General features: G+C 45.1%; 1 protein-coding gene across 1 annotated transcript in view; it reads right to left on the reverse strand.

Annotated features, from left to right (window-relative positions):
- Positions 1-17,732, reverse strand: part of lig1 (ligase I, DNA, ATP-dependent) — an 80,814-nt gene that overhangs the window by 3,794 nt on the left and 59,288 nt on the right. Inside the window, exons 25-28 of the mRNA XM_083653397.1 lie at positions 13,154-13,306; positions 10,065-10,118; positions 3,328-3,471; positions 172-264 (exon numbers count right to left, since the gene is read on the reverse strand). Coding sequence (XP_083509523.1) covers positions 172-264; positions 3,328-3,471; positions 10,065-10,118; positions 13,154-13,306 — 444 coding nt within the window. The remainder of the gene's footprint in view (positions 1-171; positions 265-3,327; positions 3,472-10,064; positions 10,119-13,153; positions 13,307-17,732) is intronic.

A 17,732-nucleotide genomic window follows, 5' to 3' on the forward strand; every position in this document is an offset into this window, starting at 1 on the left:
AAAGTGGCTGGTAGACTGTAAACAGGATTACCAGCCAGAGCCAAAAGTGTACCAGCATTTGTCTGGTCGGTGGTGGTAATTACATTTCCCAAACATGGGATTTTCAAGATGACTCCTCCCAGAACAGATTGATTGATTGATTAGCATTTATATACAGGTAACCTGACGTACCTGTGCTCCGGTTGTGGCGTCCTCCGGCTTCTTGTCATCTCTGATCCGGAGGAAACGGGGGAACCTCAGAGAGATGCCTTTCTCTGGGTCCACCTGAAGAGAAGACAGACACAAACACAGAGACTCAGACTTCACTGACATTTGAGCGCTTATCCTTTTCTTGCTTGGATTAAAGTTTATACATTCGTTAATGTATTGTTGAGTGAGTTTTTGTGACTGTCAGGTACCTTGAAAGTTACATTGGTTAAATGTTTTTAAACGTGATAAATTCAAAGATTTTGGAACATTATATTATTGTCAAATTAACTGTGAGACATGGGCATGATGATTGTAAACCTGTGCAAAACATGCTTTATATGCAGTGCAGTGTTCTACCTGGCAGTGAGCAGTGCCCTGGCTCTTGGTTGTCAGTGCTGGCCCTGCTGGAGGCTTTCAACCTCAAACAGAACTTTGGTTCTGGGTAAATGGTAAATGGTAAATGGCCTGCATTTATATAGCGCTTTTATCCAAAGCGCTTTACAGTCAGTAGGTACTAGGTACATTCATTCACCCATTCACACACCGATGGCGGCAGGTTACCACGCAGGGTGCTGGCACACCAACGGGAGCAATTTGGGGTTCAGTGTCTTGCCCAAGGACACTTCGACATGCAGACTGGAGGAGCCGGGGATCGAACCACCGACCTCTTTTATCCAAAGCGATTAGTGGACGACCTGCTCTACCTCCTGAGCTACAGCCGCCACATAGCCGCCACATGGGTAAAAACAACTAGGACACATACCCATAATCCCGCTTTTCTCCCACAGACACGGCCAATTGTGCCTGTATTGACGCCCGACCAAGCCAGAGGCAACACGGGGGCGCGAACCTGCAACCCTCGTGTTGGTAGGCAGGAATCTACCCTGCACTACCCGGACGCCCTCGTCTCTCTGAACTTTTAGCTTCTCATTTGCCCCGCACCCCTCAAGGTATCTTCCTAGTTTTCCTACTAATGTTTTTTCGTGGGAGTTTTTCCTTCTGTGCATTCTGGAGTGTTTAGGTTAGGCTAGAACAGCAGGTTAGGCTAGAACAGCAGGTTAGGCTAGAATAGCAGGTTAGGCTAGAACAGCAGGTTAGGCTAGAATAGCAGGTTAGGCTAGAACAGCAGGTTAGGCTAGAATAGCAGGTTAGGCTAGAACAGCAGGTTAGGCTAGAATAGCAGGTTAGGCTAGAATAGCAGGTTAGGCTAGAATAGCAGGTTAGGCTAGAATAGCAGGTTAGGCTAGAATAGCAGGTTAGGCTAGAATAGCTAGATTATCTGTTTCGTTTGATCAATTTAGTTTATTTGTTATGTTTAGCTAGATCGAGCTAGACACATTCTCTGTAAAGTCCTTTGAGACATGCTTGTGATTTAGGGCTAAATAAATAAACAAACTTAAACTTGTCAACAAAGGAGAACATGGTTGAATCAATTGGTAGCCTCCATTGCACACCACGATATAGTTAGATATAGTTTCCATTATCTGCCATGATATTGCCAGAAACTCTGAAAGCCTTTTGTATTTGAAAAACAGTGCCTTCTTCCTGTTTTGTGCCATAAAGCAATTCAGTAGATTTCCCTCCAAATCCGATGGCTCACAATGTAACATGTAGCATCGCGGCCAGAAGAGGCAGACAATTGTTTCCGCAATTGTCACATTTTTTTTTACAGAAATCACATCTCAAATTTAACGTGGTATACATTAAATAGTCTTCTGATGCCAGACGATTGAAATCTCTCCGCCGACCAATCTGAATCATCTTGGGATTTTCTAAATGCAAGACAGTTGCTAGAACGACAGGCGAGTAGAGCCGCTAACAAACCTACGGCACTGACATTTGGACAAGGACATGCCGGCCTTACCGCAAATTATGCATTATCCTCTGTAGTGAAACAAACTGGAGATACAGCAAATCACTTTGTAGCACGGAGAGAACTTGTTAAAACATTGAAGATGGATGTCCCAAGGAACTTTACATTATTTGATTCCTTGACAATCAACAAAAAACTTTGAACGAGTTTCTTCGGTGACTACGGCTGAGCTATCCTACTATAGAGAGGCAAAGTGACCGCCTACTTCCTGCTTCAGCACTGTACGAGAGATTTTCATCCGCCATTTATTTTCCCATACACATTTCGTGAAATGCATATAAAAATAGTTTTACTGGTTCAAACCAAACGGTACAGATATATTTAGAAACAGGAGAGATCGCATAACATTTCATTCGGGCCAAAACGTTAAAAAAAATGCGGGTTTAAAGAAAATATTTATTCGATTGTTTTTTTAAAGTTTTGGTCCGAGTGAAATGTTCTATGGTCTCTCCCGATTATAGCGTTCGCTGAACCGTTTGGTTCGACGAAGTAAATCTATTTTATAAGCATTTTATGAAATGTCTATGAGAAAATAAATGGCTGATGAAAATCTCTGGTACAGCGCTAAAGCAGGAATTGACGTTCCACTTTGCCTCTCTATGCATGTGTTGCTGGTGCAACAGTGTTTATAAGCATGTGACTTGCATGTCACCGACCCAATATGATGGACCACCCTAAAGACGTTGGATCGGTTCTGCATTGCTTTTTTTTTTTTACTCAAATTGCTTCCACCCAGTTTTAACGACGAGAGCTGGGAGAAAGTTCTCAGTCTCTAGCTGAGCGAAGCGTTTTATAGGCCGACTTGTCTGCCGTGGTCATGACTTATTGATGCTGAAATACAACATGCAGCACCTGTAAATAAATAAAAACTCCTGTCTTCACTCCTAAAATGAAATATTTCTTTTCAGACTCAAGAGCCATGAAGTGAAGTGCCTCGGGGTGCCACGAAGAGCAGTATCCAAATAAAATGTTACCATGCAATATTACTATTATTATGAGAAGATAACTGCTGTGTAGTACTGGACCTGGTGCTGTTAAGGCAAACACTTCAGAGTATGCGTGCTGTGGGACTTTGAGTCCAACATGCAGCTGAACCACGGGTAATAAACACAAACAGATATCATTCCGTTAAATCCAACATCGTTTACAACAATTTAACAACTCAATTAAGAGTCGCTAATTAAGACTTTTCATCGTTGACCGACCATAACTGTGAGAATTTACCAGCGCGGAAAAACATGGGGGAATTAACAGGCTGAACTGACCAGTCCCATGGCGGCCTTGTAGACGGGCGACAGCGACAGGTCGGCGCACTTCACCTCCCAGACCTGCACGGCGTCCAGCCACACATCGGGCTCTGCCGATTGGTCGATGCGGTAGTAGGCCCGGGGCTTGGGCAGAATGTGCTCCTGGAGAGAGGAAGGGAGAATATGTTTTATAAGAATAAAAAAAAGAAATGGGACAATGCATTCAGGGAGAAGTTGATAAATAGACAGTGACAGAGTGTCTTTGGTTGACTCGGTGATGCTGCGACTGCCTCACAATCGCATCCCGAGAGACAGCAAAGGTTTCAACACTGCTGTTGACGGGAACTTTATTCAAATCGCACCAGCTTGCCTGAGGGCCAACATGAGTGGGAGGTTTCCAAACTACATTATCATACTAGTATGCTTTTATTTGATACATACACATTTCTGTGACCCGATATTCACCGCTCAAGATTATGGAAAACACCGGCAGCTCAGACAGACATCCAATTACTACCGGTAGTCTGCAAGTAAGTCAATTTTAATATTTAAAAGCTCCTCTCTACCCTGATACTAGCAATCGTTTTGTGAGCGTAGGTACTACACTTTTCCAAATGATAGCCATCTTGTTTGATACATCAATTTCTGCAAATATGATTCTCAACCAGTGCGATGTTAACTAGGCTGTCGCAGTGTCGGCGGATCTAGGTCATAGTTGATACTGGGCTGAGAAGGCGACGGCAGTGACGTTATTTATACTGTAGGTCCTCAAGTGATGCACTTAAACGGAGTGAATTACAAAGACAGTGAGCAGGTAGGTGTTGTTGAGTGCCTCGCACGCAAAGCATGGCTGTCTAGACCAGGGGTGCCCAAATTCTTTCCCATGAAGGGCCAAAACTCAATCTGGGTGGAGGGGGCCAAAAATAAACATTGTGGAATTACATTAAAATGTATTGTGTTTCATAGAAAATTAACATTCTAAATCTAAAATAACATTTCAATATAATAATCTACTTTTTATCTGTTTGGTAATTGTAATAATTTGCAATTGGTTATATATATTTAAAAAAAAACATCTCCATTTGTGGGGAGCTTAAACATTTAATCAGTAAACACCCAGTTAAAAACAGTTGTATTTTCCACCTTTGTAATCAAGAGAGAAATTTGACTTAATTCACAACTTGAAAAATCCTCAAGGTACTTTGAAAATCAGCTTTATTGTCCATCTTTTGTAAACAATTTGCCATGACAATTTGCAGGGATGCCCCCCCCAGAATCCGTGGCGGGCCAAAACAAACAGAGCCCCAAATTGGGCACCACTGGTCTAGACACATCAGCTGTGGCAGGACTCTAACCCGTGGTCTTTAGGTTACAGTACGCTCTGTAACCATTACATCTAACCCTGCCGCCCAGGGGTGTTTAATGGAACCAATCCTCTCCCTGTGTGGAGTCTCACAGCAAGAAGACGGCCTCAACCTCATTCACTTTCAGCTGGAGTGCTTCATTACAGTACAGCATGGCCTGGATTAGTTTTTTTGGGGGGGAAAGGTTACAGCAGCTTCAATCAGCATTTCACTGTGATCGTGCACTCACTGTACAGCAGTTACTTTGTTTTTACGTTAACCAAACAATGTTTCTCATCTCCTCCCGATCAGAAATGTGGGCTTTTCTGTTCGCATGCCAGAGATGACCGATTATAATAATTATATCGCCTCTTCTAGCGCTTTCTAGCACACATCAGTTGACCACAGACAGGCAACATGCATCGCAAACTGCTGTAAAAGAAACCCTGATTGAGACACATACACCGAATGCGCTGTATACACGATCAAAGAATCCTCCTAAAACCAGAATAATACTGGAATAACCCACGTCTTAATCGGAAAATGCTAAATTCGGAAAAAGGCCAAATTCGGAAAATGCAACTGGAATATGCTGTTTACATGACCCTTATCAAATTCAGAATATTGTCATTTTCCGAATAATAGTGGTATATTGTGTGCATGTAAACATAGTCACTGAAAGCTTGTTTTTCTTTTCAAAAGCACACTGTTATCTGAGTAGTCAGTACCTTATCAAGACTTGTTTGCATTCTCAAAAACAGGTCTAAATATAGCGAATAAAGTCAACATGTACTCTAATACATTTTACCACCCACAACAGATCTCATTTTCCAAGAGTAGGTGTCTTTTTTCCTCCTCTCAAATGCTGTCTCTCCTGTTACGGAACAAACCTCTTCAAATGTCAATGGAAAAAGCAATTCATTACCCAACATCAAGCTGGGCTCTCTCAGTTACTTTGTCGTTGTTTGGGTACGAAAGCCTTTGTATGACTTGAACATTTTCTGCATATCTGGAGGGTTTTTATTACAAAAACCTGTGAGAAAACATTGCTATCTGGCCATTGGTCAATGTTTCCTAAGTGCAGATAATGGCGACAACCAAACTATTTTGTTTTACAGCCAAATTACATTGTTATTAATTTCTTTTGGTTTGATGATTATGACACAATTGGCATAGGCTCCCAAAAAAAAAGATGTATTCTATGTGGGCACATAAAGTGTGAAGCGCGGGGGGAAACACAGCAACATACTGTGCGTAACACTTGGGTTTGTTTAGGAATATGTAATGAGCTCTCTGTTTGGCAAGGTAAACGTGAGCATCTCTTACAAAGTGATTGCACCATTTGAATAGTCTTCTGTTCAGGAGTATATTTGCACAGTGGCCAGCTGGCCATTTTGGAATGAAAAATCTCCATTTCTACTGTATCTGAATTGAAAAGGATGGATTGCATGAAGAAATTATGGCTTTCAAAGTGAGTGGGAGCCAAAAACCTGAGCCACACACATCCCAGCACTCCCAACCTCAAACAGAACTTTGATCCTCTGTAAAAACAAAACGAGAAAATGTTTTTCTTTTCTTTTTATATTACCTTTGTGTCTCTTTAGTTTTGATCAAGTTTTTCAGATTTGTCTCCCATTTTCTCCCCAATTGTACTTGGCCAATTCCCCCTGTTGTCCCGGTCGTTGCTCCACCCCCTCTGCCGATCTGGGGAGAGTTGTAAACCAGCACGTTTCCTCCGATACACGTGCAGTCGCCATCCGCTTCTTTTCACCTGACAACGAGGAAGTTTCACCGGCAGTACCTAGCGCGTGGGAGGATCAGGCTATCCCCCCCGAGTTCCGTGACCAGAGTAGGTACTCGTGCAGCGACCAGGACTCATAACCCACCGGCTTCCCACCCGCAGACACGGTCAATTGTGTCTGTAGGAACGTCTGGCCAAGCCGGAAGTACCGCTAGCGGGAGTTGAACTTGGGACTCGGCAGTGGTAGTAGGCGAGTGCTTTTACCTCTACACTACCCAGATGCCCCAGTCGTTTTTATCACTCGAATTAAAAGTCATTTAAGTATTGAGCAAGTTTTGTGACCCAGCCTCGACAAAAAAAAAGCCCAGGGTCTGATTTCAAAAAGACTTGGGCATCAGTGAGGGAAACACGTCCTCCTCTTCATTCCTGAGACACGTTCTTTATTTACCTGACTAGTGAGTGTGACAGCCTCGCAGTGCCACTTTACCTTTAAGACCTGACTAGTGAGTGTGACAGCCTCGCAGGCAGTGCCACTTTACCTTTAAGACCTGACTAGTGAGTGTGACAGCCTCACAGACAGTGCCACTTTACCTTTAAGACCTGACTAGTGAGTGTGACAGCCTCACAGACAGTGCCACTTTACCTTTAAGACCTGACTAGTGAGTGTGACAGCCTCACAGACAGTGCCACTTTACCTTTAAGACCTGACTAGTGAGTGTGACAGCCTCACAGACAGTGCCACTTTACCTTTAAGACCTGACTAGTGAGTGTGACAGCCTCACAGGCAGTGCCACTTTACCTTTAAGACCTGACTAGTGAGTGTGACAGCCTCACAGACAGTGCCACTTTACCTTTAAGACCTGACTAGTGAGTGTGACAGCCTCACAGGCAGTGCCACTTTACCTTTAAGACCTGACTAGTGAGTGTGACAGCCTCACAGACAGTGCCACTTTACCTTTAAGACCTGACTAGTGAGTGTGACAACCTCGCAGACAGTGCCACTTTACCTTTAAGACCTGACTAGTGAGTGTGACAACCTCGCAGACAGTGCCACTTTACCTTTAAGACCTGACTAGTGAGTGTGACAGCCTCACAGACAGTGCCACTTTACCTTTAAGACCTGACTAGTGAGTGTGACAACCTCGCAGACAGTGCCACTTTACCTTTAAGACCTGACTAGTGAGTGTGACAACCTCGCAGACAGTGCCACTTTACCTTTAAGACCTGACTAGTGAGTGTGACAGCCTCACAGACAGTGCCACTTTACCTTTAAGACCTGACTAGTGAGTGTGACAACCTCGCAGACAGTGCCACTTTACCTTTAAGACCTGACTAGTGAGTGTGACAGCCTCACAGACAGTGCCACTTTACCTTTAAGACCTGACTAGTGAGTGTGACAGCCTCGCAGACAGTGCCACTTTACCTTTAAGACCTGACTAGTGAGTGTGACAGCCTCACAGACAGTGCCACTTTACCTTTAAGACCTGACTAGTGAGTGTGACAGCCCCGCAGGCAGTGCCACTTTACCTTTAAGACCTGACTAGTGAGTGTGACAGCCTCGCAGGCAGTGCCACTTTACCTTTAAGACCTGACTAGTGAGTGTGACAGCCTCGCAGACAGTGCCACTTTACCTTTAAGTCAAGTCAAGTCAAGTTTATTTATATAGCCCTAATTCACAAGCATGTCTCAGAGGGCTTCACAGAAAGTATGTCTAGCTGATTCTAGCTAACACACAGTAACAAGAATATACAGAATAAAGATAACATTTGAACATTTGAAGAAAGCAGGAGAGTGGAGGAGGGAGGGAGAGGGAGGAGGGAGGAGAGGGGGGAGGTGGGGAGAAAATAGGAAATGTGGAGAGGTGGGAGGGCGCAGGGGAAGGAGAGCAGTGGGAATGTGAGAGAGGGGAGAGGACAGAGAGGAGGAGAGAACAGAGAAGGAGAGGTGGAAGGGTACAGGGGAGGTAGAGTAGAGGTAGGGTCTAGGGTGGAGGGAGGGAGGAGAGGGGGGAGGTGGGGAGAAAATAGGAAATGTGGAGGAGGAGAGAACAGGGGAGGAGAGATGAGGGTGCAGGGGAGGGAGAGCCAGGGTAGGGGTAGGGTCTAGGGTTGGGGGAGGGGAGGAGAGAACAGGGGAGGAGAGATGAGGGTGCAGGGGAGGGAGAGCCAGGGTAGGGGTAGGGTCTAGGGTTGGGGGAGGGGAGGGAGTAGGATACGGGCCCGGATTAGGGCGAGGGTGGGGAGAAATGGGAAATGTGGAGGAGGAGAGAACAGAGAAGGAGAGGGTGCAGGGGAGGGAGAGCAGGGGGAATGTGAGAGGGAGGAGAGGGCAGAGAGGAGGAGAGAACAGAGAAGGAGAGGTGGGAGGGCGCAGGGGAAGAAGAGCAGTGGGAATGTGAGAGAGGGGAGAGGACAGAGAGGAGGAGAGAACAGAGAAGGAGAGGTGGAAGGGTACAGGGGAGGTAGAGTAGAGGTAGGGTCTAGGGTGGAGGGAGGGAGTAGGATACGGGCCCGGATTAGGGCGAGGGTGGGGAGAAAATGGGAAATGTGGAGGAGGAGAGAACAGAGAAGGAGAGGTGGGAGGGTGCAGGGGAAGGAGAGCAGGGGGAATGTGAGAGAGGGGGGAGGACAGAGAGTAGAGGTGCAGGGGAAGGAGAGCAGGGGAAGAAGAGCAGGGGGAATGTGAGAGAGGGGGGAGGACCTGACTAGTGAGTGTGACAGCCTCGCAGTGCCACTTTACCTTTAAGACCTGACTAGTGAGTGTGACAGCCTCGCAGACAGTGCCACTTTACCTTTAAGACCTGACTAGTGAGTGTGACAGCCTCGCAGACAGTGTCACTTTACCTTTAAGACCTGACTAGTGAGTGTGACAGCCTCGCAGACAGTGTCACTTTACCTTTAAGACCTGACTAGTGAGTGTGACAGCCTCGCAGGCAGTGCCACTTTACCTTTAAGACCTGACTAGTGAGTGTGACAGCCTCACAGACAGTGTCACTTTACCTTTAAGACCTGACTAGTGAGTGTGACAGCCTCGCAGACAGTGTCACTTTACCTTTAAGACCTGACTAGTGAGTGTGACAGCCTCGCAGGCAGTGCCACTTTACCTTTAAGACCTGACTAGTGAGTGCAACAGCCTCACAGACAGTGCCACTTTACCTTTAAGACCTGACTAGTGAGTGTGACAGCCTCACAGACAGTGCCACTTTACCTTTAAGACCTGACTAGTGAGTGTGACAGCCTCACAGACAGTGCCACTTTACCTTTAAGACCTGACTAGTGAGTGTGACAGCCTCGCAGTGCCACTTTACCTTTAAGACCTGACTAGTGAGTGTGACAGCCTCGCAGGCAGTGCCACTTTACCTTTAAGACCTGACTAGTGAGTGTGACAGCCTCGCAGACAGTGCCACTTTACCTTTAAGACCTGACTAGTGAGTGTGACAGCCCCGCAGGCAGTGCCACTTTACCTTTAAGACCTGACTAGTGAGTGTGACAGCCTCGCAGACAGTGCCACTTTACCTTTAAGACCTGACTAGTGAGTGTGACAGCCTCGCAGGCAGTGCCACTTTACCTTTAAGACCTGACTAGTGAGTGTGACAGCCTCACAGACAGTGCCACTTTACCTTTAAGACCTGACTAGTGAGTGTGACAGCCTCGCAGGCAGTGCCACTTTACCTTTAAGAACTTGTAATGCTGCTCCAGATCTTCATCCTTGAAGCCCGTGCCGATCTGGGGGAGACAAAAGGAGATAAGGAATACACACTCAGTCACACGCACGCGCACACACACACACACACACTATTTCCCCCATGGTGAGACGGCAGCCGTTTGGCAGCGTGCGACAGAACAGAACAGCGAGCAAATCCCCCTACAGTATGCCAGAAGCGCCGTGACTGGCTGCTTTCGCCTGGAGCGTCGTGTCGTGTCACCTCGCAAAGACACCGACCTGCTGAGACGCCAGCAGAGATGAAGGAGTCACCTCGCAGGCACACGGCAAGAGGGAGGAGGGCAGAGTGTTTTTAATGCAAAGAATATACAGGAGGTCCCACACCTTCTTAAACATCCAATTCAAGCACTTTTCAAGGAATTTCCAGGCCCAATTCCTTCAAATTCAAGGCCCCAAGATAGTTTTGGGGGGGTTAGTTACGTCACTTTCACAATTACGTAACACTTTCCCGAGGCAGGTGGCGTGTTAAAACAAATATGCACAGATGGCGGGTAAACACGTGCAGACAGCGGAATATACATAATATATATATTATGCACACACAGACACATGTATATATATTAGGGGTGTCACGATACACTCAGTTCACGATACGATACGATACTGGATTCACGATAATGATACTTTAACAATATTTTTTTGCGATCGATTTGTAAGTTGAGGGGGCATCCTCCACGCTAATTTGAGTAATTTCACCATTTTCATCCTCCGTGTCTGTAGCGTCCCTCGTCTGTTCAAACAAAGCAATGAAAAGGAGAGCGAGCACGCAATCACATGCAGATCAGTGCCACCATGTTCAGCTTCTTTTTCTCACGATATGAGATTTCATCTCAACGATACATATTGTCACGTTTTGATATCGCGATATATTGTGTGACGATATGTTGTGACATCCCTAATATATATAAATATATATAAATAATTCAGTTTGGTTCATTTGGGCTGTGAGAACAATGCCATTTGAACACGGCTAACGCTAAGTAACCGCGCTAAGTCCTTCAAACGAACTGCGGTACGATTCTTTAGAAAAACGGAATCCAACCAACTAGAACTACAGGAAAGGAGACAAAATGCAAGGGTTTATGGATATAAGGAAATGGATATCAATATCGGATAACCGACAGCTAGTCATGTGTGGAAAGACTAGCATAACAAAATGAAGGTCAAATGTGTGCTTAACGTTATGAACTAGCGAAGATAAATTAATGTTCAGGAGTAAAGAGTGCAGACAAGTTCAACATGCTTACTTAACATGACAGGAAGTGGAAGTGGTTATTTGTTATGACTCACGGTGCTAAAATCTCTAACTTGCTGGAATGACAGGTTACAAAACTCTGTCCAATAAACGAGCATCTTGTGACTTTTGTTTACAAACCTTGGTGTGTTTGTAATTGGGCTGGGGGAACCCGTACAGTACCGGTCAAGTTCTCCACCGTGGTTCCTCTGAGCAAACAAAACAAACTCTCGGAGTGATTGATGGCACCCTAGCAGTCTTTTCACTCATCCTTAATTCATGTCATGACTCATTTCTGTTTGGTTTGCGTTTGGATTTGGGAAGGGGGTTGGTGGTGTCAGAGGGGCAGGGTCGGGCCACAGAGCAGCACCTCTGGAGCTGTTCAGTGTCTTGCTCAAGGACACTTGGGCAAGGCGGACTCCTGAGGCTGCACCGGGGGAAATGGAAAAATGTGGGTTGAATTCTATTTCCAGCTACAGGAAAGCTTCCAAGGGTTTCCAAAGTTGACCATGTCAAGGACACGTGTTCAGCTACAGACACGTCTTACCATGTCAAGGACACGTGTGAAGCTACAGACAGCCGTTTGATGAGAGCTTGGTTAGTGAATGAAATGAAACTTCAATGAAACCACGTCTTTTTCTGAGAACCTTTGAACGGGATCAGAGGGAACCCAACTTCAAGAACCATTATCTCAAACCATTAGACAGCCTCTTTTCTATGGGGGTGTGGGGGAATCCATACAGCACAGCATCACGATATTTTGTGTGGCAATATTATATCGATACAGGAAGCCAAGTATTGCTATATTTGTTGATATATACATTGTCAGGTGCATGCACACATTTATGACAGGCTTTTATGACAGTGTTGTTCAGTCCGTCTGCTTGACAATCCCATTTTGCTGCAATAAAAATGATTGAAGTGAGATGAACAGCCTGGAAACTTTATCTCATTAGATAAAACAGATGTTGACAAAGTTTTTTTCTTCCCTTTGGGAGACATAATTTGCTGTTGAAAAATGGTAATAAATCACAATATTTTTTTTTTATTCAATATTGCATTGTGACTTAAATATTGTAATAATATCGTATGGTGATTCCCCACTCCTACTCTTTTCCGTACTTGGACAACTAACATCATCTTGTACATGTAGAAAAGGATACATGATCCAAAATCCAAGGTAGAGCTCCAGTGACAAAGAGTACAACTCAGGACATTTTATTTGATCTTTTATCTATAATAGGAAGGGAATTCTAAACTGCCAAAAGTGAGGGAGTGTGTGTGTGAGTGTTCACAGCCTGGTTAATCTCCTTTCCATGGGTAAATAAATAAAAGTTACAGAAGAAGAAAAAATGGTGATGAATGTATTTGCAGGACACCGGTGACACGAGATTTATCCTCTGAGGAACAGTCATAGTCTGGCTTGTTCATGCTCTCATTATGTCAAACACACACACGCGCGCGTGCACACACACACACACACACACACACACACAGACGTGCGCGCTTAGGCTCTGGGAACCCCCTTGTCTCGCGTGAGCAGCGCAAAGGACCGCAAGATGGTGACAGGCCGCAAGTTCAAAAACAATGTACATCCATATATATATAGTCAATTATTCTCACACACACACACACATGGGTGCACACATACCCCTCGCATACAAACATAAAGCAAAACACACAATTATACAAAAACACTCAAAGCAGACACACTCAATTCCACCCTCACCCCACATACATATAGAGCGCAAAATACACATTACACACACAAAACACCCAGACATACAACACACAAACACACACCTTGCAGACGGACTGGAACTCCTCGTTTTCGTCATCGTAGCAGGCAAGCAGGAAGCCCCCGTAGGTGCCCGTCCTCTTGCCTTTACCCAGGTAGGCCCCGATCACACACAGGTCCACCGTGTCGCCCACACCCTCAAGGTAGTCCTTCTTCAACTGGGAGGAGGGCAGGAGCGAGAGAGAGAGAGTAGAAGGAAGGGGGGAAGAGAGATAAAGGGAGTGAGAGAGAGAGAGAGAGAGAGTAGAAGGAAGGGGGGAAGAGAGATAAAGGGAGTGAGAGAGAGAGAGAGAGAGTAGAAGGAAGGGGGGAAGAGAGATAAAGAGAGTGAGAGAAAACGTGTCAACTTGTGTGCGGGATGAGTGGTACAGGTATATACCAGCTTTTTCAACGTTTGTGATTTTCTTTGGTAAAAAGTGTGTTATTTGTTGGCAGAGGCACAGGTGTGCCCACTGTCTACACACACACACAGCCAGAGGGCCCCTTTGAACATTGGATGGTGGACTTTATTTAGCCTGGTAAACCAGCCGGTCACATGACCTCACATTTCATTTCCTTCTACCAGACCGTCTGGCCTCCAGCTTTCACCCAGTGTTTGCAGTGGGCAGAAGTTGGGCGGGTGTACTTGCCCTGACAGACAACTCCTTGAGCCAATCATCGTTGGATCCAGTCAAATCCAAATCCACTCGGGAGAACGGCGAAAACATATTTTCCGCAGAGAAACTCCGCTGTTGCAAACTCCTGAACTCACTTCATTGTTGTTATTGAGTCTAGCTCTGCAATAACTGCACTTTATGGCTGTTTAAACTCGATGAACGTTGACGTCACTGGACAGGCACGGAGGAGGCAGCCATTTTGCCAGCGGTGTTCCTGATTGGCTGTCAACTACGAGGCAGGTCGCTGATTGGCTAGAACACTTTGTAACTTCTGCAAACACCCTCCCAGGGCTGGAGGCCAGACGGTCTGGTAGAACGAAATGAAATGTGAGTTCACGTGACTGGCTGGTTTACCAGAATAGACTTTATTGAACTCATCCCATGCCTAGTGACTGTATATTTCGGAGCAAACCAGACTCTAAAAACAGAGCTGGTGTACCCTGCGTACATACGAATACTAGAAATATCGCACACTCATTTCTAGCACACTCTCCGCTCAACTACGCATGTGCAAGCAATTGTGCGCGGCGGAACCCCTGCGCCTTATTATAGTAGTGAGATGTATATAAAGAATATCAGCTGATATATCGATTATCGGAATGTTTTTCATATCGGTATCGGCCCCCAGAAATCCAGTATCGGTCGGGCCCTTAGTGTTGTGTGGAAAAGTAAAGCCCAGAGAAGTTGCCTGTGCACGTGCCACGGTAACCATGGTAACCGTCTCAGTCAAAACAAGCGTTCCATCATCTGTGCATGAGATCCAGGTGGAAGCCAGTGGAAGCCAGGATATCAGCGGGATATCTGCTGCGAGCTCGAGAGGAGGGAGAAATGCTAAAATGCTAAAGTTAGCAGAGGCGCGGGTTCCATTTCAAAAGTAAAAGGTGGATAAAGAACGCTTACGGAAACTGATGATTAATTGTAGCCCGGCATTGCGGTGGCATTTTCAGCAGTGTAAAGACGGCTTATGATTGGATGAGGGTGTGTGGGTTATGGGGGTTGCATGTCGACGTAACTATCACGCGACGACGCCTAACGGAGGACGTCGAATAGTCCTCACATGGTTTGAGACTTGCGCTCAAAGCTGCTCTTCTCATCTCGTGTCTTTTTCACTAATTTCTATTTACTTTTTCTAAATGTACTTGGTCATCAAAGTAGTAAGCTACATTATTTGGCTTATAACTATATGTGGCTTCACACATTCGTTGTTTTTCTCGCTATCGGGAGTGCTTTTATTGTTGCCATCAGCTGGGGTGTGTTCAATTATACGAAAACGGTGCGCACCGTTTTGGGAATGGTTTCCACTTTGAAAGTCGTGTTTCCTCGCACGAGTCAATGCACCACCGTTTCCGTTTAAATCAACATGTCGTGTTGTCGGGACTGAACCGAACCCCCATATCCTCTAAGTGCGGTGTGTGGCCTGCGCGTGCAAGACTCCAGGAGGTGAGGACGGAGGAATTACTGGGGATGCGGTGGAGGAGGCGATGGTTAAAAGTAGAGGTCGACCGATTAAAGGATGGGTTTTCCGTGGGGAATATGAATATATATTAAATCTCACGCCCCTAAGGTTTTCGAATCCGTTGAAATTTTTGAAATTGGATATTCACTGCCAGAGATATCAAGCATCTCTCACATATTTTTTGGGCCAGCCGACGCGTTTCGCGTCATCTGGCCTAAGTCCGCCTTGCGGAAGTCGTGCACCTATGAACTACAACTGTTGTTGGCCATGGTCCCGCCTCTAGAGGTCCTCCACGCCCCTTCAGAGGCCTTGACCAAAACAAAAACGCAGCCATCTTTCCAACCGCCTAGCCTGCTGTAGCTAATATTAGCTTCCCATAGTTCCTTGCAAAGAGACCATTATCTCGGGAACGGAAGCACTAATCGACACGGGACTGGCGGCATTGGAAAGCTCGTCAAATTTTACATATAGTAGTAGGTGGGTTGAAGTAACGAAATCAACGCTGAGCAATGTACCCGTTTTTACACATTTTTACAGAAAATAGTTACAACATCAGATGCGCGTAACTCCTACGAAAATGCCTTAAAATGCATGAAAATTTTTTTATGAAGACATCTCCCGACATATATACTACCGTTTACATTTGGTGCAATTTGGAGGCAATTTTATTTTCGATTTATTTCTTGTTCTTTGTATATTTCATTGTCGAAGCCTTCTTCTTCTTCTTCTTTGAGTTTTATGGCGGTTGGCAAACATATATGTGCATTACCGCCACCTACTGGAGTTTGATATCAGCCAAATGCCTGAGGGGTGGGCATAAAAACGAAGGCCACGCGAGCCCAGTGCATTGTGGGAAATGTAGTATTTCGAGTCCCCGCACCCGCACCTCCCCCCCACCACCCCCCCCCCACACACAGAGTGGATTTCGGTTGATATCTCTGTGAGTAAACCTCCAATTTCAAAAATTTCAACGGATTCGAAAACCTTAGGGGCGTGAGATTTAATATATATTCATATTCCCCACGGAAAACCCATCCTTTAATCGGCCGGCCGATTAATTGGGGCCGATTATTGGCATTTTTAATTAATCGGCATCGGCCTCTGCCTTGCTCACAAGGCCGATTTTTTATTACAATTATTATTATTATTATTTTTATTATTATTATTGTTATTGTTATTGTTATTATTATTATTTAGCGGGGGTTCCTATCTGGAAGAAACTAACATTGTAGTGTTAAACTCCACGGAGAAAGGCCGGTTTACAAGTGTTTACAGTGTGGCTGCTCACCCCTCCCCTTTCACCCCTCCCCCTTCCTTGGCTTTGCTGCGGTGTCTGTTCAAAGAAGCAGTGTGGAGTCCTCACTCTGATATGCTTGCTAGATCTTAAACTAAGAAAACTACGGTAAGATTCCCACTCCTAGCTTTCAAAGCTCAACATATACTCTCACTCACTCTTATAAGTTTACTGTCTGTAACGTTAACATTGATTGCGGTCCGCAATTTGCGGGGGGATGCATGTCATTAGAAAGTGTGAAACAATCAGACGCAAGCCAGTTCAATCGTCTCAAGCGACGAGTCATTCCAACATTTACAGCAGGTTGCATTAATGTGGTTAGAGATTCAACAAGGGGGAGTCCAAAAGCTAGCGTTAACGCTACTTGTCAACAGTGTTTTGCTGAAGGAACAGCTTCCTAGTAGTACGCTAAATAGCTCCGTGTGTGTGTGTGTGTGTGTGTGTGTGTGTGTGTGTGTGTGTGTGTGTGTGTGCGTGCGTGCGCGCTCGCGTGTGTGTTTACTGTTTAATGAGATAGCGTAGCATTCCTCCTACAGTCTACCTGAGCCTGTCAAACGTTCATACAAACGTAACATACGAAAACATGTCTTGGGACAGTTGTTATTTAATGTGTGAAAAAGATTTGAGCTCATGCAACCTGCTGTAAATAATGTTGGATTGACTCGTCGCAAATGGACGATTGGACTGGCTTGCTTCTACGTTATGTTGTCATTCTTATCAACCCGAGCACAGTAGGCTACATGCATCCCCCCTGGCTGCAATCATAGCGTTACAGACAGTAAATGTATAAGAGTTAGTGAGAGTATATACCGTAGGTCCGTAGCTTTGAAAGCTAGGAATGTGAGTCTTCTCATGCACCCATGAGCCTACTGTAACGTTACGTTTCCTCAGTCACCATCATCTTCTGCAAACACACTTCTCCCATCAAATGACAGCAAATCTAAACAGTTACATTATTATTATTATTATTATTGTTAATGTATAGAACAGTGCATGAATGAGTTATCTGACATACTGCTCTCTCGCTATAGCCTACCAGTCACTACTGAAATCTATACCGCATAACCCAATGTATTTTTCTATTTAATAAAAAGAATAATCAGAAACATGTTACTGTACTGGCTAAGATAACATCTTATATTAGATGTAGGCCTACAGTATAATGTTATATTCGATTT

The sequence above is a fragment of the Poromitra crassiceps genome (genome assembly GCF_964638095.1).
Source record: "Poromitra crassiceps genome assembly, chromosome: 17".
Lineage (NCBI taxonomy): Eukaryota > Metazoa > Chordata > Actinopteri > Beryciformes > Melamphaidae > Poromitra > Poromitra crassiceps.